The 20213-nt window shown below is 61.5% G+C and overlaps 1 protein-coding gene across 1 annotated transcript; it reads right to left on the bottom strand.

Annotated features, from left to right (window-relative positions):
- Window positions 1-35: 35 nt before the first annotated feature.
- On the bottom strand, window positions 36-18392 carry Mapk8ip1 (mitogen-activated protein kinase 8 interacting protein 1). Its single transcript, XM_076847088.2, has 12 exons — window positions 18232-18392; window positions 7945-8050; window positions 5584-5886; window positions 4013-4094; window positions 2901-3713; window positions 2675-2750; window positions 2047-2219; window positions 1675-1784; window positions 1407-1523; window positions 1235-1305; window positions 1037-1135; window positions 36-714 (listed from the first exon to the last, which is right to left on the bottom strand). The coding sequence occupies exons 1-12, from the start codon at window positions 18330-18332 to the stop codon at window positions 642-644; spliced, it is 2124 nt and encodes a 707-aa protein (XP_076703203.2). The 5' UTR covers window positions 18333-18392; the 3' UTR covers window positions 36-641.
- Window positions 18393-20213: the final 1821 nt, after the last annotated feature.

Genomic DNA, 20213 nt, shown 5'->3' with positions numbered 1-20213 from the left:
GCGGGGGGCGGTGCGCGAAGATACAGCCACTGTGGTCCAGGCAGGAAATGGCACTTTAATTGTTATGGCCAGGGTAACAAGACCATGACAAACTGGCCTGGCACTGGGAGGCTGCCCCTGCTGGGCAGGGCCTGCTGGAGGCCGCTGCTGCCCTGGGAGCTCCCGAGCCTGCCAGGGGCCGGCGTGCTAGTGAGGTGGAGGTGGAAGCCACCAAAGGCTGGGAACAGGGACTTCACCTCCACCTGCTGCCATTTCCTTACTAGAGAGTCCTTGGGAGGTGGCGGGGCTCAGCTGGGCTCAGGGCGCTGGTGGGGTTTGGGTCAGGGGAAAGGTGGCATCTGCAGGTGGCGTGGGCTTCACGAAGGCAGAAGCCCAGAGCCAGAGAGCCAGAGGCCCGACGCCCAGCCCTGCCCTGCCCCCCAGCCCCCAACCGCCGCTGACCTCCATAGATGAATCTAGTTCCATATATTACAATAAACTGCATCTGCCTCTCCCCATAACCCTGCCCCCCCACCCGGGCCAAGAGCCCCCACTCTCCCGTCCTCTGGTGGCCATCCTCCTCCGGGGCAGTGCCATGTCCTGTCAGCAGCGAGCTGTCCTGGCCTGAGGGCCCAGGGGATGTGGAGGGCAGGGCAGTGCTGCTACTCCAGGTAGATGTCCTCAGTGGGGCAGGTGTACTCCACGAACTGCTTGTAGAACTGCTGGAAGGCCCGCCTAGGAGGAGGTCCGCGGGTCACTAGGCAGCCTCCCCAGGGCCACAAGACCCCCACCCGGGGTTGTAGGGGATGTCGGGTGGGAGCCCAGGAGCTCTGTCCTCTGTGGAACTGGCTTCCTGAGTAATTGGGCATTGAAGGAAGGGCCCAGCAACTGACAGCTTGGAGACCACCCAGCCCTCCCTCCAGGCCACCACACTAGGGTCTAGAGATGGGTTTCCAAAGCTGCAGGGCACACTGAGGGGCGACAGCGTGGGGGACCACATCCCAGGCCTGCAACCAGGGCCTGCCCTTTGGTGGGAACTGGCAGGACACACACGTACCCCACGGACTCTGCCAGGGCTTTGGTGGAGTCTTCAGACACAAAGACATGGCAGGCAAACCGGTGGTCAGCAGGGTGCTTGGTGATGAACCCAAAGTACCTGTGGAAGAGGGGTCCAGGAGTGCGGAGGAGCTCACTCCCCACACCAGCGTGGCTCCGGGCCTCCCCGACACCCACCTCTGCCTCCGCCCCCACTCACTTGTTGTTCTTTGGGTGGTAGCCACAGAAAGAGATGTTCTTCAGCTGGAAAAAGTGGCTACACTTATTCACCTACAGGAGGAAGAGAAAGGCCGCAGGGGCACACCTGTCATGGCAAATTTAGTGGGAGGGCTATTGGCTTGAGGAAGGAAGGGCCAGCTCAGAGCTGTCACCTTGGCCTCCTGGGAGTCATCGGCCTTGACACCTATCTTCACACCCCTAACGCTGATCTCAAGGACGCAGCTGGAAGGTGGGTTAAAGTGCACGGTGAGCCGGCGGGTGGTGGCAATCTGGGTAAGGGACAGGGACACGTCAGGTGCTATCTGTCCCCCAACCAGTCTCTCCTGTCCCAGGGTCTCTAGACCCCTGTGCCCTTTTCCCCAAGTGACACTGTGCACTGGCCTGAAGGTGGCACCCACAAAGGAAGCCGGATCCGGGTACCTTTTGCATAGCAGCACACAGGACGTCGTTGCCCTTGTGATAGGGAACCTGGACTGAGCCCAGGAACTTCACCCGGAACTGGTCCACCCAGTCGCTGTTTTTGGCCAGGGCTGGAAAGCAAATGTGAAGTGAGCAGGAGTGGGCTTGGCAGCCCAGCACAGGGAGGAGGAGGCATGGGGGGAGTGACATGGCCAGCAGGGGGTGCCAGAAGTTCCAACCTGGCTGGGCCTCACTCTGCATTATGAGATAGACCTGAAATCACCCGCTCGTCCCTTCCCTGGCTGCCTGAGATCTGGGGCACACGTTCACCTGGCAGCAAGGCCGGCAGGCAGATGCCAGGTCTGGTGGCACCAGGTGAAAGAGGGAGACTACCTGCCATGTGCTCAGGCTCCTTGGTGACCTCAATGGCGTAGTAGGCAGGAAAGACGCCTCGGGCACCAGTGCGCATGTTGTAGGCCTCGTACCAATAGTCCTCAGCCTGCAGCTCCACCAGCAGAGGGTCATCCACTTCTAGCTCAAGTTCGTCTTCATGTCGAGGCACAAACCTGTCCCCAACAAGGGCATGTGAGGAATTCCTCAGAGGACCTCTCCAGCCAGTGGCATCTTTAGTTCAATAAACATTTGCAAAGTATCATGGACGCCTGTCACAGCGCAGGCTCCTGGGGAACTAGCACCAGTCATACCCACATCTTCCATCTAGGAAGCCAGGGGCCAGGACAGGAGGGATGCAGAGGTCCTGAGGTCATGGGGGTAGCACTGGGCCTGGAGGGGGCTGGAGAGTGGATGAGGGTCATCCATCTGGTCTCCCTCCAGGACACCCTGTCCCAGCCAGGGTAGGTATACAAGTCCTGGCTTGCTTATGGCACCTCAGCGCTTGGTCACCATGCTCCGAGTTCCTAGAAGCTGGACTCTGACCCCTGAGGCTTAGTAGATGTCAACTGCAAGGGTTTGGATTGGGCTGCGTGGTGATGGCAGAGGCAGGGAGGGGTACAGCCCTCACCTGAATATGGCCCGGTGGGTTTGCTCCTGCTCCTCCCCATTGATGACACAGGAGAACAGGCCAAAGGACTCTGCACCTGTGGGGGAGGGGACAGGCTGGAGGAGGGTGGCCCCAGCTCAGGCTGAGGCTTAGGAGGGCAGGCAGAGTTCTGTGCTCTTAGTCAAACCAGGATGCTGCGTCTTGGCTCTCCCCACCCGGCTGCCCCGCAGCTCCCCTGCTCACTCACTGGAGGAGCGAGAGCGGCCGCTCATGAAGACGTTCAGGAACTTCTTGGAGAAGTGGACATCAGGTTCATCAGGTGTGGAGTCCTCTGAGAGGCAGGTGGAGGGCCGAGGCCGGGGGGCCTCCTCATATTCCTCCCCAATGGCCGACTCATAGGGTGAGGAGGCGGAGGCACAGTTGTCATAGACGGTGGCTGAGTCGCTCTCGTCACTGTAGTCTCCAAAGCATGGCCTCAGGCTCACCAGCTCCAGCTGCGCATGCTCGTCCACCACCAGTGTGTACTTGACCGAGTCGTAGGACAGAGCGCTGGTGTCAGAGCTCAGCGAGGCCCTAGGAGGTGGCGGGGGCTCCCCTAGGCTCCCCCTCCATCCTCCACCTGGTGGCTCGGCCCGCTCTGGGGATGACAGGCAGTCAAAGCCCTCATCCTCTTCACTGATGGAGGGGTGTGGCCGCCCTGCAGCTGAAGGGTAGGCAGCAGGGTCTGGATCCGAGCTGACAGACATCCGGCTCTCCGTGGGCGGCAGGAAGGCAGAGGTGGGCTCTGCGGGGTCTGGAGGCCGCTGCACGGGTGTCAGGTAGATCTCCTCAGTGGCCTCTAGCCGCACGTCTGCCTGGTAGTGGATCCGGTCTCGATGGGAGTGGCCCAGGCCACCAGGGGCGGCAGCAGGGGGTCCACCTGGAGGTGCCATCTGGGTGGCAGCACTGCGGCGACAAGGGCTGTCAGTGGAGGTGCCTCGATCCTTGGTGGGGGCAGGGCTGCCCTGAGGCGGCAGCTCATCGCTCAGGCAGATGTGTTCGTGTGGCGGTGTCTGTTCCCCTGGAGGGCAGGCAGGTTGGTGCTGAGGGCAGGACCCTGGCTACCTGCTCCCTCTGCACCAGCTGGTCCACACAGAGACTGAGACAAAGCCTCCCCAGGCACTAGGCCCCTCGAAGACTCTGGGGCCAGTTGACTCGCTCATGTCACAGCTGACCTCAGCTCCCAGCTGGGCTTGTAGAGTGTACTAGGTGGGCAGTTGACCTCCACTTGGAAGGTGGAGACGGCTGGGTCTGCTCTCAGCAGCAGAGACTGAGTCAGGGCAGGCTGAGGCCCAGCTCATGGAGAGGGTCTCAACTCACCTGTCTTTAGAGGTGAGGATGATCGAGACACCCGATCCTGCCAACTGTGCTTTTTGCCAAGAGAATTATTATTCAGTGTGTCCTGTGCAGGGAACAAAAGGCCCTTGTGAAGAAGCAGTCAGCAGTGCCCGGCACAGGGAGGCCCTGGCCCTGCCCCCATCAGGCCATCCCCAGGCTGTGTGCTGCACCCATCAGCTTCCCCTTGCCAAGGCCTCTCTCCCAACCCTCCTCTGGAGCAGGCAAGAGGGTGCAAGGAACAGTCCTGCCCACCAGGCCTGTTGGCACTAGATGGCCTTCCCTCTTGGCTCAGGAATGCTGGCCATCCCCCAGGGAGGTGCCCCCATCAGCCTCAGCGAAGTGGCAATGGCTAGTGTGCGGGTGAGTAGGGGAGGCTGAGGGGGACAAGAAGGGGCTCCCTAGAGACGTTCAGCTCCACACTCTGGACATGAAGGGGTTACAGGTAAGACACAAATCCAGCCCTAGTGGAGGACCAGGTGATGCCCTGCCCTGGGACTCAGGAATCTATCTATGGCCTAGGAAGGGCCAGGGGCATTCTGGTAGCACCTGAAAAAAGCACAAAGAAGGGTCTCCCCAGCAGTTGGCCTGGGGGACTGGAACGAATCTGAACATCTGAATGATGACTCTATAACCTGGCCCCTCCCCACAGCAGTACAGGACTGAGGAATGAGATGAAGATGTCACCAGCCTCCCTCCTGAATCTCCTGCCTGCCTGTCCACACATTCAGCCCCTTGGGACCTTCCACAGTGCCCACATACGAGGCTCCCACATACAACCTGGGCTCCCTCCCCGAGAACACTCTCCAAAGCCTGCACATTCACGAGCTGAGCTGCCAAAAGCCATGCCAGAGGATGCTGGGAAAGGGACCAACCCTTTCCTGCAGCCCCTGCACCATCCACCAGCAGCCCACTTCCCAGCTCTTGAGGAGGCCTGAAGACAAAGGGCCATAGCCAGCTCTCCCCACCCTATTCAACTCTCCTTGGCATCCAGCCACGTGCCAGGGGCCCTAGGCCCCCAACTCAGCCAAGCAGCTCCATCCCTCATTACTCTCCCCAGCCTTCTGAGATTCCCAGCTGCCCAGATTTCAAATTGACTGCCGCCACATCCACACCTTACCACAAGTTCCCTTGACCTCCCCTCATGCACACCATTTCAGACTCCTTTCCTCCAGGTCCTGTTTCTGCCCCATCGTCACCAGAAGCCCCATAATCTAAATGGAAACCCCATCATGGCCAGAGGTCTCAAACTCCTTCCACACCCTCAAAGCCCTGGTCTCTTAACCCACTACCTCTCTCTTTACTCCAATCCTTCCACCCTTTCTCAAGGCTCCACACCCAGTGGGTGGCCTCAACCCTGTCCCTTAGGGCAGACCTCCCCGCCCCTCGGAGCACCCGTTCCAGCCCTCCCGCTGCAGCCCACCTTGCTCTGGGCTCCGCAGGCCGGACCTGGGCCGTGGAGGCCCTCAGCGCCCCGCACCTTCCAGGACGGCCCCCAGGGCACCGCCCCCTTCACCCCCGACCCCGCCAGTCCTCATCCCCGGCTGGCGCCTCACCTGAGATCGCGGCACCTGCGGAAAGAGGTTGAGCGTGGTGGGCCGCTTGGGCCGGTACGTGTCCCCGCTGCCCGGGCCTTGGCTCTGGCCCTGGCCGCGGGGCGCTGGCTCCTGGCCGGAATCGGCCTCGGGCAGCCCCACTCCCGGCCGCCGCGCCGCGCGATCCTCGTCGTCCTCCTCCTCGTCGTCCTCCGCGCCAGGAGTGTCCCCCGCCGCGTCGATCAGGTCCATTTGCAGCATCTCGGCCTGCAGCCGGCTCCCTGCGCTGCCGCCGCCCGCAGACAGCAGCCCGGCGCGCGGGGGCTGCGCGGCGGGGACGGAGGGGCGTCAGGGGGCGGCGCCGCGCCAGGGAGGGCGGGGCCGAGGCCGCCGCGCCCCGCCCCCCACGCCGGGCGAGTCCATTTCGGGGGCGCGAGGGGGGGGATCCGAGGGAGAAAGGCGGGTGCTGGGCAGAGAGGGCCGCTCCCGCCAGCCGCCTGTGAGGAAGCGCAGGCGTCCTCCTCCCACTCCAGTGGGCGCCTTGGTCCGCACCTCTCCATTCCCCACGGGCCACCCCCTTCCGACTCCAGGCACCCTCCCGTTCCCTTGGCAACGGCCGGTGACCTCACCCGGGTTGTAAGCCGAGCCCAGAGTGAAATCACCACTGTTGCCATGGGAACTCAGGGGTCGCCAAGTAGTTCTGGGCCCGCCAGGAATTGGTCGTGGAGCGGGGGAGTCAGTATTTCAAGAGGGTCGTGAGGAAATTGGGAAAGCTGAGCCTTCCTCTGGGACAGGAAGACTGCGGGAGGGCTGCAGTGCGACTGGGGAACCCGCCGCGACCCGAAAAGGGACGCGGGGGCGGGGCACGCAGGCGGCACCTGGAACTCGGGAGATGGCATCCCCGGCCCTACGTCTTCTCTCCCAGGCCCAGGGGCCCAGGCCCCTCCAACCCTGCCTTGATGGCCCCCCATGCTTGTCCCAGCTCAGCTACCAACTTTCTGGCACCTTGGACAGAGCCCCTGACCCTTCAATTCCTCACTACCACGCCCCCGCCTCCCAGAGAGGTGAGGACCCTGCAGTGTGAAAGCCCCCCCGGAGCCTGTCTAAGGCCCATGGGGGTACACCCTAGCTAGTGCTGCCTCGGGACCCTGCTTGTGCACGTTGCGGGAGGGGATGGTATCAGAATCCAGAACAGGTGTAGAAGCCATGCCAGAGCCCTGGGACCACTCCCCGCGTCCAGAGTGCTTGGCTCCTGCCTCCTTCCCCTTCTGGACTGGCCAGAGGGTGGAGAGTTGGGGTATGGAAACTGGAACGTTATCTTCAGCCCTTGGTTTCCTCTTGCCTGGCAGAGCTTACAGAAGCTCTGGGGGTAGCAGGAAGTTAACACAGATTTAGTCACCCCCTCCCCAGCTCACACTGCAATTCTCCCAACACCACGTCTTGCCACCCACCCTCCTGGGGCAGAGAAGTGCTTTAAAACCTAGCCCTGGCTGAACGTGGTGGCACACGCCTGTAATCCCTGTGGCTTGGGAGGCTGAGGCAGGAGGATGGTGGGTTCAAAGCCAGCCTCAGCAATTAGCAAAACCCTAAGCAACTCGGCAGGACCCTGTCTCTCAATAAAATATAAAAAAGGACTGGGGAATATTAGGTGCCCCTGAGTTCAATCCCGGTTACCAAAAATATAAAATGAAATAAAACCTAGCCCTGTACTCTGCCTTTCACTTCCTGGCTAGCTGCCCCATCTTTCTGTTCTGAAAAGACATAGTGGGGATGCCCATCTGATCAGGCTGAGAACCTGGCAGCATTGAGCTCTTTAGGGAGAAGAGACAGCCATCTCTCTATGGCAAGCCAAGGGACTCAGTAGCAGCAGTGCTGGACCAGCCCTTCAGTGGGGACAGAGAAGGCCCAGGAGGCGCGTGGTGTGGCGGGTCTGGTGCAGTGGTGGCCGGCAGCCATGGGAGTTGGCCAGCAGTGCCTTGGCTGTTTTGTCCTCTCCCAGAGCACTGCAGATTCCACCGGACTCCACCCTGTGCTGCCGCAGGCCCTCTGCCAGGGCCACTCCTCAAAGGGCCTTCCCTTTAACTCTGGCCCTCAGGCCACTGCCCTAGATCTCAAGACCTCCTGCCCTGTCTTCCTGAGGGCACCCGAAGAAGCTACTGTCTGCCTCAGCCCTGGCAAATAAATGAATACATTATTTATTTTTTTTTTTTGAAAATTCTGATTGACCACCCAAGACGTGCCAAGCATTAGCTGATATTCCTGCTGCTTCTCTCCAAGGCTGCTGTGCAGACCTGAAAGCACCTTCACAGCTATGGGAGTGCCCTCGCTCCCGTCCCTACCCATCCTGCTACCCCATTTGGGCTCCCAGGAGCTGGCCCTTACCCGTAACGACAGGGTATCTTTGCACTGAAGGCTGATGCCACACTCATCAGTGATCTCTGAAAGGTCTTCATCCTCAAACTCCTCCAGGCTGATGTCATGGGTGAGCCTGGTGGGGACAAGAAGCCAGAGTTACAACTCAGGGAACTGCTAAGTCTACTGGCCTCTCCCTATTACCTTGTCCCAGGGGCAGCCTCTGGAAGGTTACAGCCCCCCAAGGATGGGAGTGGTCCATCTGCACCAGTCTAGTGGGTAGGCAGGGAAAGAATGTGGGGCTCAAGCTGAAAGGCAGTCTCCTAGGGTGGCACAGGAGGAAGGGGCTCGGGGTTACCCCAACCTGGCTGGGAGCTGCCCATTCTGTTGCCAACCAGGAGACAGTGCCTAGAAGGCCCAGCTGGTCAGAACTTGGCCTCCCAGGTCAAGGCAGGTGCCAAGGCCAGTTCACCCAAGGAGAATGCAGAGTCAAGAAGAGACTCCAAGAGATGCCTGGAGTAGGGGCCCTGTGCAGGTCACAGGAACAAGATGCCAGGAGCTGCCAGAGGGCACAAGAGCCTTAGAGGAGTGCGCCATGTCCCCAGCCCAGGAAGATGTACGCCTGTGAGCCCGAGGAAGGGGTGGAGGAAATCTGGTGTCAACACGGGTACATTGAGCCCATTCCAGGAGAAACTATGACCTCGTGCTGCCTTCTCCAACCTGGGCATCTTCTTGCCCACTACCAGGACCCTGCGCAGAGTCGAGAAAGGCCTGGGGCTGGGACTGGACGTGCTGTGAGCTTGGGAGACAAACCAGAAAGAGCCCTGGGCACAGGAACACCAACCAGCCCCAGGACATCCCAAGACAGCTCTGTGCACCCCTTCAGAGGGCAGGGCTGGGCCAGGCACCGCAGCACCTGCCTGACCCCCCACTGCCCCCCTAGCCCTGGCACTCTGCCTGGTCTGGGTGAGTGGAACATCTGGGAAGTTTGGGGGGAACGTCTGATCCTTTCCCCAAAGAAGACCAGGAGACTGAGCATGGAGCAAGGGAACTCACTGCTCCAAGGTCACCCAGGAGGAGGGTGGCCCAGTGCCCAGGGGACCGTAGGAGGTTTACACCCTGCCTCTTACCTCAGGTACCAAACAGGGGACCCTGAGCTCAAAGGAGCTGCCCCCAAGTCCCTCCCCAGTCCCCTCCCGGCCCCATCCCCTACCAGCGCTCCCACTGATCCTCCAGCCAGCTGTCATTGTCCGGGCTCGAGTCCATCTTCAGCACCAGCTGCATGGAGAGCCCTGCCCGGCCGGGGGGCTGCGGGGCCCCAGGGCTGCCCTCTCATGCCCAGAAGGGTGGGGGGGCCAGGGCTCAAGGCAGGGCTGGGGCCTGCAGCCTCCACCGCCTGGGCCTGCCTCCCTGCGTCCCGGCTGCTGCGGAAGCCCTGGGAGCTCATTAAAAATAGATGACGGAGGGAGGCAGCAGCTGCCCACCGGCCCCAGCCCAGCTCTGCCCAGCCCAGCCCTCCCTGGCCCGCCGGCAGCTTCCTCCCAAGGCCAAGACGCTGCTGCCCGATGTCACCGCCTCCCCCCGCGGATCAGGTTACTGCAATCAATGCCACAGGCTCCACCTGCCCTTCCAATGCCCCTGTTGGGGGCTGAGGTGACCCCCCTCCCTGGCCCAGGCTTATAAGCAGATGGCAGAAATCTAGGATGTTTCCCCCCAAAGCCAGCCTCTGATCTGTGTTAAAGGGCCAGCACCATTTTTTGGGTGCCAGGTAGAAGATGGGGGAGCTTCCAAAATTCCCCAAGAGTTGATCCCCTGTCCTCACAGTCACATGCTCAGTCCCCCACACCTCATCAGGGAGCTTCAGGGACCCAGGGCAAGGTCAGAGGGTGTGGCTGGGTGGCATCTGAGTCCCTCCCTCCCCAGGCAAGGCTCAAAGGTTCAGGACCCAGGAAGGGGGGGTCTAGATCCAGAACCAAGGGCGGGCCAGTGTTTGGACCCCCTGGAGCAGGGCGGGAAGAGCAGCTGGGTGGTCCTGAACTTCCTGGGTGGAACTTCACAGGGGACTCTGACAAGGGAGCGATGCTCCTGGAGGCCTCCTTCACGGCAGCCCAGGGTGGTGGGTGCCCAGCTGTGGCAGGTGGGCAGTGAGCTGGGGAAGGGGCCTTGCCCGGAGCCAGGGACAAGAACCCGGTGGCCAGCATTCAGTGCCCCCCGGAGGGTCACTAGGAAGGCCAAAGGCGCAAGAGGAGCCCCTGGGACTCAACACCTGGGAGCTGCAGGAACGCTGGGTGCCCCACCTGGAGGTGCCCTCAGAAGCCCCTTCTCGGCCAGGCCCTGCACACAGCTGTCTCCTCACTGCCATGCCCTGGTGCAGGCTGGCCTCTGTCCTCCCAGGCCCCCCACACTGGCCTGCATGCCCCAGGCTCCCTACCCCTTACTGCCCTGCGCCACATGCCACTCTTAAGCAAAACCGGTGAAACCCTGTCATCCCTGCTGCCCCCCAATGCTCCAAGGCTCTTAGCTGGGGCTGCACCCCATTCTGGGCATTTGAGGCCCAGCTCTGTGGGTAATCACCTGCTTACTGATCTGCGTCCCCAAGAGTGGACACTAGGCCTCCCCAGTGCCTAACGCAGGGCTTGATGGAGCACATGGCAGGTGGCCCCGGGCATGCCAGAGGAGCGCTCAGGGAAGCCCCCTCCTGCAGGAAGCCCTCCTGGCCCTCCCACGAGGCTGGTGTCACCATCTACCTGGATGTAAGGCAGGGTGACAGAGCAGACAGGACCTGGCCTCCATCAGAGACACTGCCCCCATGCCACTCTGCTCCAGAGAGACGGCCCTCCCACTCTGCGTCCCTCCCTCCCAGCTCCGTCCAGCCTGGATGCTACTGGCGGGCAGAGCTGGTGAGGCCGCCTTCACACACCGGCACTCAGGACCTGCTGGCCAGGTGCTTGAGAGGGTGACCTCAGCGTCCACCCCTCCTCCCTAACCAAAGCAGTCAGAGAAGGCGGCGGGGCCTGGCGTGGCCAGGATGGGAGGTGACCTGGACGTGTCTATGTTCCAGCATCCTCTGAGGTGCCCACTCCTCTGGACGGCACCAGAGGCAGGGCTGGGCCTGATGGGCCTCACAGATGGGAACTGTGCTGGCCTGGGAATGCTGGGAGGGGCGCGGGCTGCGAGTTAGGGGGCCATGCCTGATCCCGGCTCCACTGGGCAGGGGTGATATCCCCACCCTCTTCCTGAACCCAGCCCAGGAACCCAGTCCCCAGAGGCAGCCCCCACTCGGGGTCACAGGTGCCTGCCCTGTTCAGGTGCTGGGGTGCTTTATTTTGGGTGCTCCTCCTGGGCAGGGCGGACAGCGGAACATCCTGCATCAGGCCTGGACGCAGGCGGCCCCAGGGCGCAGCCTGACTGACCCACCAGCTGCTGCCGGGCGGCCCCCACCTCCACATCTCCACGCATCCCTGCGTCCTCGCCGCCACCTGGGAGGGCTCTGTTCACCCGTTTTACAGAGAAGAAGCATTCAGCCCAGGTACGGGCCTTAGGCCTCAGTTTCCCACGGAGAAAGAGGCCGCCTGTCCCTGCCCCCGGACGCTGGGAGCATGAGCAGAGTGGGTGTTTGGGAGCTGCAGGGGGCTGTGGGGTCCCTGCGCAAGATCCAGGGGGAAGACTGCTCAGAGTCTCCTTTGCAAGTGGCCCGTGACCCAGGTCCTGCCCCTTCCTCTCTTCTCTAGTTACCACGGGGTTTCCCAGTCCAGACCCTCCAGGCTCGGGGGTGGCCACTGTGGTGGGGAGGAGCTGGAGAGGCAGGGAGGGAAGGAGAGGGTGGAGCTTTCCTGATTCTGCCTGATCCACCTCTGGGAGAGCTGAGGCTGGGCTCCAGGAGGCCACCCCAAGCTGCAGGACAGGACCCTCCTTCACAGGTAGGCAGCCTCCCACCGGAGCAGCCTCTGTGGACCAACCCAACCTGTGCTGCTTGCCAGTGGGGACGGAAGTCAGCCACCCTAATGTCTGGTGTCACAGGCTGGTCTCTGGGTGCCTCCCTGGCCTCTGGGCCTACCTTCCAAGCCAAGGCCCCTCCTGCTGCATTAACCTCACCTCCCACCAGGTGCCCGGGCCCTTCCGCTGGCACCTGGCTTGCTGTCCTGCCCATGCTGCGGCCCCAGACCCTGAGCTGGCGCTGCTCGATGGCCCTGAGCAATGGCGCTCATGTCCTGATGTTGCTTTCATGGCCTTTCCCCTTGCCCTGTGGGGTCACCTTCCCCTGCTGTCCCTGTCCCCAGCAGCAGTTCTGGCCCTTTCTAATATACCTCTCAACCAGGGGCAGGCTGAGTGGAGGGTGGGGCTTTGGCTGAGCCTGGCAGATGGAGCCAGGTGGCTGGCTGTCCAGAAGCCACTTGGGGGCCTCCTGGCCAGGTGCTGTGGTGAGACAAGGTTGCCAGCTGGTGACCCTGGGTCCTGTGAGCCTCTCGTGACTGAACACACTGGGTCGGGGCCCGGCTGTCCCTGCAGCCCTCTGAGTGCTGAGCACAGGGTTGGCTCCTGGGGGTCCTCAGGATGCGGGGCTGTTGTCAGCTCTCAGAGGCTCCCCACTGCCCTCTGGCCTCCCTACAGGCCACTGTCCACCAGGACCTGGGCGACGAGCCCCTTGCAAAGGGGACTCTGACCTTTAAGATGCAAGTCGGATCCTACCACTCCCCCCTACCCAGGCCCCCCAAAGGCTCCCTGGGCCAAGGAAAGGGGCAAACATTCTCGCCTGTGCCCGAGGCCAGGGCCTCCCTTCACCTGTGGCCTGCCTGGTTCCCCTCCTCCCCCACACTCTGTGCCACCCTCCTGCACCCGCTCTGGCTTCTCTGACCCATGCACCTTGCTGTGGGTGCCCCTGGTCCCTCTTGCTGGTAATTCTGGAGTGGCAAATTTGTCCTTTGAGTCATGAGACCTAGTGGCCTCCCCCCACCAGAGGCAGTCAGACAGAGGGCAGGATCCGTCTCTCTCCACGACACCTGAGCGTTCTTGGGCTGGGGCTGGGGCTCAGCGGCAGCGCACTTGCCTGGTGTGTGAGGCACCGGTTCGATTCTCAGCACCACATATCAATAAATAATTAAAAAAATAAAAGTCCATCAATGACTCAGAAAAAATAAACATATTAAAAAAAAAAGCTGGATCTTTCTCCAAGTTGGTCCCTACCTGGACTCAACTTCCTGTGTCCTGTCCACACCTGGGGGCCTGGGGCTGGCTGGGGGCCCTGGGACAGCCCTGGCTGAAACGGTGGGGTGGGGCGAGCCAGGCCCAGCCTCAGCCTCAGGACCGTTCTCCTCCGCACCCCACTGGGGATGGACGCTGGGGTCAGGCTGGAATGCCCTCCTGACCGAGCCACACTGTCACCCTATGAAAACAGCATCCAACCCAAGGGACGAGTTCCTAGGGACAGCCTCACTCGGGTCACAACTGTGTGATGTGTCGGACACCTTGGTGCAGACAGGTGGCAGAACTCTGGGACGCGGCGAGTGCAACTGAGGACCCTGCGCCAGGCGCCCTGGCCCCCGGGGGTGACAGTCCCATAGGGAGTGGGCCCTGCAGAGCTGCGTGTCCACGTGGAAACGGCAACCAAGAGAACGAAGGCAGAAGAGGGGCTCTGACCTCCTGGGACAACGGTCACACACAGGAGGTGACAAACACGGGGTAGCTGCGCCGTGTGGGGACCTGGGGACCTCTCCTCCTGGGTGAGCCTCCAGCGCTGCTCACCCCCCCCCCCCACCCCGTGCTCCCGGGCACCTGCGGGTCCCAGAGCTGCGTCCGTCCCGAGAGCTGCTCATTCTCGGCTGGAGGATCCCACCTGCTCCAGCCCCGGATGGGCCCTCGGGGACACCAGTACCTGCCCGTGCAGGAGGTGCTGGTGCTGCAGCTGCACAGCAGCAGGACCCTCCAGAGACAAGGCCAGGCCCGTGGACATCCCTGCAGACCGTGGCAGAGTGAGCTGGCTCTGGGGACGAGGGGCCTCTAGAACACGGAGCCCTCGCCTGGGGATGGCAGTGGTCACCCATTTGTGGCAGCCACTGGGCCCAAGCAAGAACTGAGCCGTGGCCATTCCCCAGAGTCCAGACAACTGAAGGCTTGGACTTCAGAGCGTGGGGCTGAGCCCGGGGCAAGGCGCCCTTCCCCAGAGAGCCCCGGCTCTCAGAGCTGCAGCGCCATTGCCCTCCACCCCCCAGAGCAAGGGGGCTGCCCGGCGGGGTGCCAGTCCTGGGCCTGTTCTTTCCCCCTGCCCAGTCTCCCTGGGTGGAGAGGTTGTCCCTCCCCACCCAGGGAGAGAGGTGACAAGAGAGGTGACAGAGACCATCTCTACATGGGACACTTCCAGCCCAATCCTCCCTGAAGCTCCAGACCCAAACCCACTGGTTGCCTGACTCCTCCGACTGGGTCCCCAGTGACCACCGCTCTGGGATTCAGCAAGTGGCCATGTGCTCTGACCACCCTGGCCACCCGCCCTCTCATCTCCCATCAGACATCTCGCCCCAGGAGCCCAGCACCATACTGGACGATGGCTCCTGTCTCCCCTCCACCCCAGCGCAGATCCTTCCTGGGGGGGCTCTAATCTGACCCTTCAGTCACTCTTGCATCCTGTCCCCATCCCCCCTCACTTCAGGATAGCCAGTCTCCCAGCGAGTCATCTGCTGACCCTTCCTTACCCCACTGTGTGTGAGTGAAGAGGCCGCATCCTAACATGGCCTCCAAGCTCCTGCTCCGTTCTGCTCTGCCTACTGCAGGGCGGGCCATTGCCTGGCCTCCTCCTCTTGGGGGTCTCTGCCCCGCCCCCAGGCCGGCCTGCCCAGGTCACTGCCACATGCAGCCAGCCTGCCTCCCCTCTCTCCCATGGCCCGCACATGGCCAGACCCACCTGGGGCCTCTGCTCACTGCCTCCCTGCTGAGCCTGGCCAAGAGCCAGCAACTCAGGAAGGAGTGCTAATGTGTCACCAGGAAGAGACATGTCAGGTGGTCCCTGCGCCTGGCTGGCCTGGCGGCTCATCCCTGAGCTGGTGTGGCAGGGCAGCCGGGAACCCCCAGGGAGCCTGGGGTGGGCTCCGTCCAGCTTTGCCACCCACACCCGTGCGTCCCGGGGGGTCCGCGGGTCCTCCCCTTTCCTATTGTTGCTACCGTGCTATTTGCAGTGCCAGGGGTTCAAACCCGGGGTGGCGCTCTCCCTCCCAGCTGCACCCCAGACCATTTTATTTCTTATTCCAAGACAAGGGTTTGCTAAGCTGCCCAGGCTGGCCTCCAACTTGAGATTCTCCTGCCTCAGCCTCCCAAGTTGCTGGGCCTGCAGGCCTGCGCCTCTTCCTGTGGGCGAGCGTGACTGGTCGGGGGAGCCGAACTCTTTCTTCCTTCTCCCTCTCGTTCTTTCTTTGGCTGGGGTCAGAAGCTAGGCAAGTGCTCTACCACTGAGCCATATCCCCAGCCCTGGCAGCTGACTTAAGGTCCCTCATCCAGGGCTCCCTTCCACACACCCAGGCCTCGCTGCACACTCTGCTTGCCACAAACACCCTTTGTCCCATGTCCCGAGAGTCCTCCCACACAGATGGCTGTGCTTTCCCCCTCCAGCCCACTCACCCGGCACCAATGTACCCATTGTATATGTTTCTAAATTCTCTTTGTAGAGCTTCTACCCTGAACATGTATCACTTGAATAATAAACTTCCTCCTATTATTTTGTAAGTTACACAAGTAACCTATAGACACATTGTAAAAGTAAGTCAAACAAAATGGAAGTATGTAAAAGGAGGAGTGAAAATCCTCACCCCACTCCATACCCAGTGGTAGCCACTAGTCATAAAACAAAATCAGCACACATTTATTTAAACCAACAGAATTATGTGATCAAGAAACAACTCACCTATTTATTTAAACCAACTATCAACAAACAGATGCCCGTCCTCCCAGCCCGGCCACGCTCCCCCTCTCCACGGAAGCTTCTCTAATATCTCAGGCTCACCCTTTTGGGGGTGGCTTTGAAATCAGACTGTCTGGGTTCGAATTTCAGCTCTGCTCCTTCACCTAACCTCTCTGCGCCTTAACTGCTTCATCTGAAAAGCAGACACAATGACAAGGTTCCGTCTGTATGGCTGTGGGGCAGTAAAGGCTCTTGCCACAGAGAGCCCTTAGGATGGTGCCTGGGCCACTCAAGTGCTCCCCTGTGCCAGCCCTTAGCACTGCTGTCTCTGTTCTCTCGAGGAGAAGAGCCCCAATTTCACCCTTAATTAAATAACAAACAGCCAAGGCATTATTGAGCACCTACTCTGCACTGAGCGATGGGGACACGCTCACATGGCCTTTGAAACACTCAACATGTGCTGTCTCATCTGAGTCTTAGGACCACTCTGAGCAAGGGCCAAAAGCAGATACCTTGAGGAAGGAATGAAAGCTCAGAGAGGTTAAGTGCACAGTTTAGGGGCACTCAGCTAAAAAGGATGGGCCAGGATTCAAACCCAGGCCTGTTGGATCCACAAGCCAACCCAAGAAGCCCAAGAGAGCACAAGCCACCCAGGAATGGAGCTGGGCCAGGTGCTGTAAGAGGCAGGACAAGGGAAGGGGCAGTGAGGGCTGCAGGAGCAGGCGGGGCAGCCCACGTGGGGCCTGAGGCACTGACCTTCATTATTCCCACCAGCTGGCCCTGTCTCCACAGCCAGGCCCAGGTGTCCCAGAGGGCTTGCCCACGCCTCAGCCTTTTGGCCTACTGCCCGCCTCATCCCACCTGGCTCAGAGCTGGCCACACTCCCTAGGCGGTGTCCCCCTGCTCAGCTCGCTTCACTGAAGCCTGTGGCTGCTTGCCAGGGGGAGGTGGGAGCAGGGTGGGGAGGCACAGCTGCCCTCGGGGCCAGGGCAAGGCAGACCTAGGCTCCTGTCTGGACCCAGCCTCTGACTTCCTTGGGCGCCCCGGGCAAGCCTCCCAGCTTCCTCCATCTCCTCCACCCAGGTCTACGAGACCCACCACAGTGAAGCCATGCACACATGCCTGCTAGCGTGGAGGGCTGATGGATCCCTGCTGGACAGGGGCTTGATGTGCACCCTCCCCTGTCCAGGCAGGAATCAATATTAATTAGCCCACTTAACAGATGGGACCCAGAGAGGACAAAGCCCTGCCTGGTGGCAGCAGGATTTGAACCCAGGGACCCACAGCTCCCTTCTCTTCCACAGCACGGGCCTTCCAGGGAGGCTGGAGTCTGAGGCTCTCTCCTCTCTCCTTGGCACCTCCCTCTGGCCCCCTCCCTCTGGTCCTGCTGGCTGGGCTCAAGGACTCTGGGGAGCTTTTCCAGCCTGATGATGCCATTAGAGATCTCCAGAGGACCCTGGCCACCTGAGGACCTGGGAGTCAGTGACCCCATGGTCAAAGGGGCTGGCGTCAGAACCCAGCTGGGGCCTGGCTGGGGCAGGAGCCCCAGGAGAGGGGAAGGCGCCAGGCCCTGCCATAGGGCATCACTGGGTGCCTCGGCTTTCTTCTAGTTTCTGGAGTGGTGACATCCTCCACTTCCTCCTTCACAAGGTGGGAGGGGGGCGTCAGAATTATGAGGGAGGGACATCAATCCTTTTCCCAATGTCACCCTTTTCCTCTCTGAACTCCCAGTGGCCGTTGGGGGTCACCAGATTGGGGGTGAGGTGGAAGGGGAGCTCCGGGCAGGTCCTGGGTACTTACCCAGCAGACCCCCCCACACTCACACCATTCTTGGTACTCCTGGGAAGAGTCCCCTACCCACAGGGGGTCTAGGAGCCCCTGACTCAGACTGCGCCTTCTGCACCTGCCTTGAGACACACCTGACCAGGTAGATGGGCGCTGTCCAAATCCACAGAGGATCCTGGCAGGATCCAGTCTGGCAGTTAGGCCACCTGGCCAGGCAAGTCTGGGGGAAGGGCCCATGACTTCCTTCTCCCGCATCAAGGTTGTCGATTACCCCTTGAAACTGGGACCCGGGGGCCACCCCAGCCGGCTCCCATCTGCAGTCAGAAACGTTCGGACCCGGTCCGCTGGGATCTCAGTCCAACCCGGACCCAGCCGCAGCGCCCTGTCGGGGAGGAGGAACCCCCTCCTCCAACTCCAGCCCAGAGCCTGCCACCCCAGGACGTGGAATGGCGGGGCCAGCTGCATCAGGAATCTGCGGCGGCCGCCCACTGGACTGGAGGCCAAGGGGCTGAGGAAGGGTCCTGCGGGGGGGACCCCTCCGCTCGCCGCCCCCCAGCTCCGGGATCCGGAGGCGCTGGGGGCGGGGCGGGCAGCCAGCAGATCAGCCGCGGCCGAAGGGCGGGACGCGCGCGGCCGGGGACTCTCACCTGAAATTGGGAGGCGACGCGATGTGCAGCCCCAGGAACGGGGAGGCGGCGGGCGGGGACGCGGCCCCCCCGCCCAGGCCGCCGCTCTCTCGCTCCGCCATTCCCGGGCGCAGCCCTGGCCATCCGGGCGGAGCGCGGCGCGGGGAGGCGGCGGCGGCGGCGAAGGAGGCGGAGGCGCGGCGAGGAGGCCGCCGCCGCCGCGGGGCTCGGGCAAGGGCGGGCGCGGCGGGCGCACCTGCGCAGGGCAGGGCGCGGCTCCGAACCGCGCACGGCTCGCGGCCCGGCGAGAGCGCCCGCGCGCGCCCCCGGGCCCGGCCGGAGTCTCGAGGCCCCGCCCCGCCCCGCCCCGCCCCCGGCACGGCGCTCTCCGAGGTGCTGAAGCCGCGGCCGCTGCTTCGCCCCGCCCCGCCCCGCCCACACTTGATCTGAGGCGGACCCTCCTCAGAGCCCCGGTCGCCCGTGTGTGCTTTGCCCCAAGGGGTGGACCTAGAACCCGGGTACCAAGAAACTAAAGGGCGGACCCTGGTCCCCAGGTGCATCTTTGGCCCTCCAACAGCAGAGACAAAGGCGGGAGGGAATGTGAGGGTCGCAGAAGGCGGAGAAAGCATGGGGCCGGCCGGTGGACTCCAAGAGCAGCCAGGTCTGGAGCCATGGGGTGCGAATTCACAGCCTGGCTCCCAAGTGGATAGGCGATAGGGCCCTGCATTGGCGACTTCACACCCCTGGGGCTTGGTTTTCTCATCTGCAAAATGGGGACAATAATGATCCCTCTCATTGGCTGTTGTGAAGACGAGGCATAATAGAAACGTGTTATCACTGGGAACTGGGAACAGCTTGTTTCCTGAACTGGGCCCCAGGAGTCACCTTATTCTTGTCCTACTTTGAGAGGACCCTACAAGGATTCTCCCTAGAGGGTGCAGCCTAAAAGTTGACCCAAACAGCTACCAGTGTTGGCCTGTGCCCTCCTCTTGGCTTCTCAGCCTCTCAGAGCCTCTTCCTTCTCAGTACTTCGGTTGCATTTCTTTTTTTTTGAGAGAGAGAATTTTAATATTTATTTTTTAGTTTTCGGCAGGCACACATCTTTGTTTGTATGTGGTGCTGAGGATCGAACCCAGGCCGCACGCATGCCAGGCGAGCACGCTACCGCTTGAGCCACATCCCCAGCCCCTTGGTTGCATTTCTTGCACCCAGACACCTCAGAACTTCTTTCTCACATTTTAAGACCTGGAACCTTCATCTCCTCCCCACTGTTACTTCTTGGGATACCTCTGGTGGTTGTTCTCTCCACCTTACCAGGTGTAGCTTTGGTTTCTCCTAATCTCTCATCAGAGGCCAAGAGTGGGCCTTCAGGGCTCCGTGCTCAGGCTTAGGTTCTCTTACATAAGAGTGTGGAATGCCAGGGCCAGGGTCCCAGTGTTCATGGGTCCTAAGGTCTCTAGCCTGTTTATTGGCCATTGCAGACAACTGCAGAGACTCTGATCTCCCCCAGCCTGGTACAAAGGGGCAGGGCATACTTTCATGGCTTGTGGGGTCCTATTTGCAGATAGGATCTTGACTATCAGCTGGTGATGCTTGCTCCTTTTCCTTCCATGTAATGCCCAGCAAGGAGCTGGAGGCACCCTCCCTGCAGTAAGCGACCCCTGCTCCAGCCCCAAGAGGCTCCAGCCCCTGGAGCTCACCCTGGCTGCCTCTCCTCTTCCTGCCACTGAGGCCTGGAAAGATGGTCACTTCACTTTCCTGCTACTTTGTACTTTGGCTCAGGCCCCTCACACTAGCCATCTGCTGCCATGTCTTTTCCTCCCAGAAAATCACTGTGGCTAACAAGAGTTGTGCTCAGGAGGTGTGTGCAAAGAGGAATCTCCCTCCTCCAGAACCTTTTACTCGAGAACAAAGGTATCTTAGTTCCCAGGACCAAGCCACAGCCACATGAGGAGCTGGGAGAAGGGAGCAAAGGCCAGCAAGAGCCTCAGAGCAGAGTGTAG

The sequence above is a fragment of the Callospermophilus lateralis genome, chromosome 2, assembly GCF_048772815.1.
Source record: "Callospermophilus lateralis isolate mCalLat2 chromosome 2, mCalLat2.hap1, whole genome shotgun sequence".
Taxonomy (NCBI): domain Eukaryota; kingdom Metazoa; phylum Chordata; class Mammalia; order Rodentia; family Sciuridae; genus Callospermophilus; species Callospermophilus lateralis.
Note: the sequence above shows the minus strand (reverse complement) of the source record. Positions and strands in the feature narration are given on the sequence as shown.

Coding starts and splice junctions, on each gene's coding strand:
- Mapk8ip1 (XM_076847088.2), bottom strand. CDS start 18,332: ATGGCGGAGCGAGAGAGCGGCGGCCTGGGCGGGGGGGCCGCGTCCCCG. Junction 1,785..2,046: donor GGAGCCTGAGCACATGGCAG/GTAGTCTCCCTC, acceptor TTTGCTTTCCAG/CCCTGGCCAAAAACAGCGAC. Junction 715..1,036: donor GCCCTGGCAGAGTCCGTGGG/GTACGTGTGTGT, acceptor ACCTCCTCCTAG/GCGGGCCTTCCAGCAGTTCT.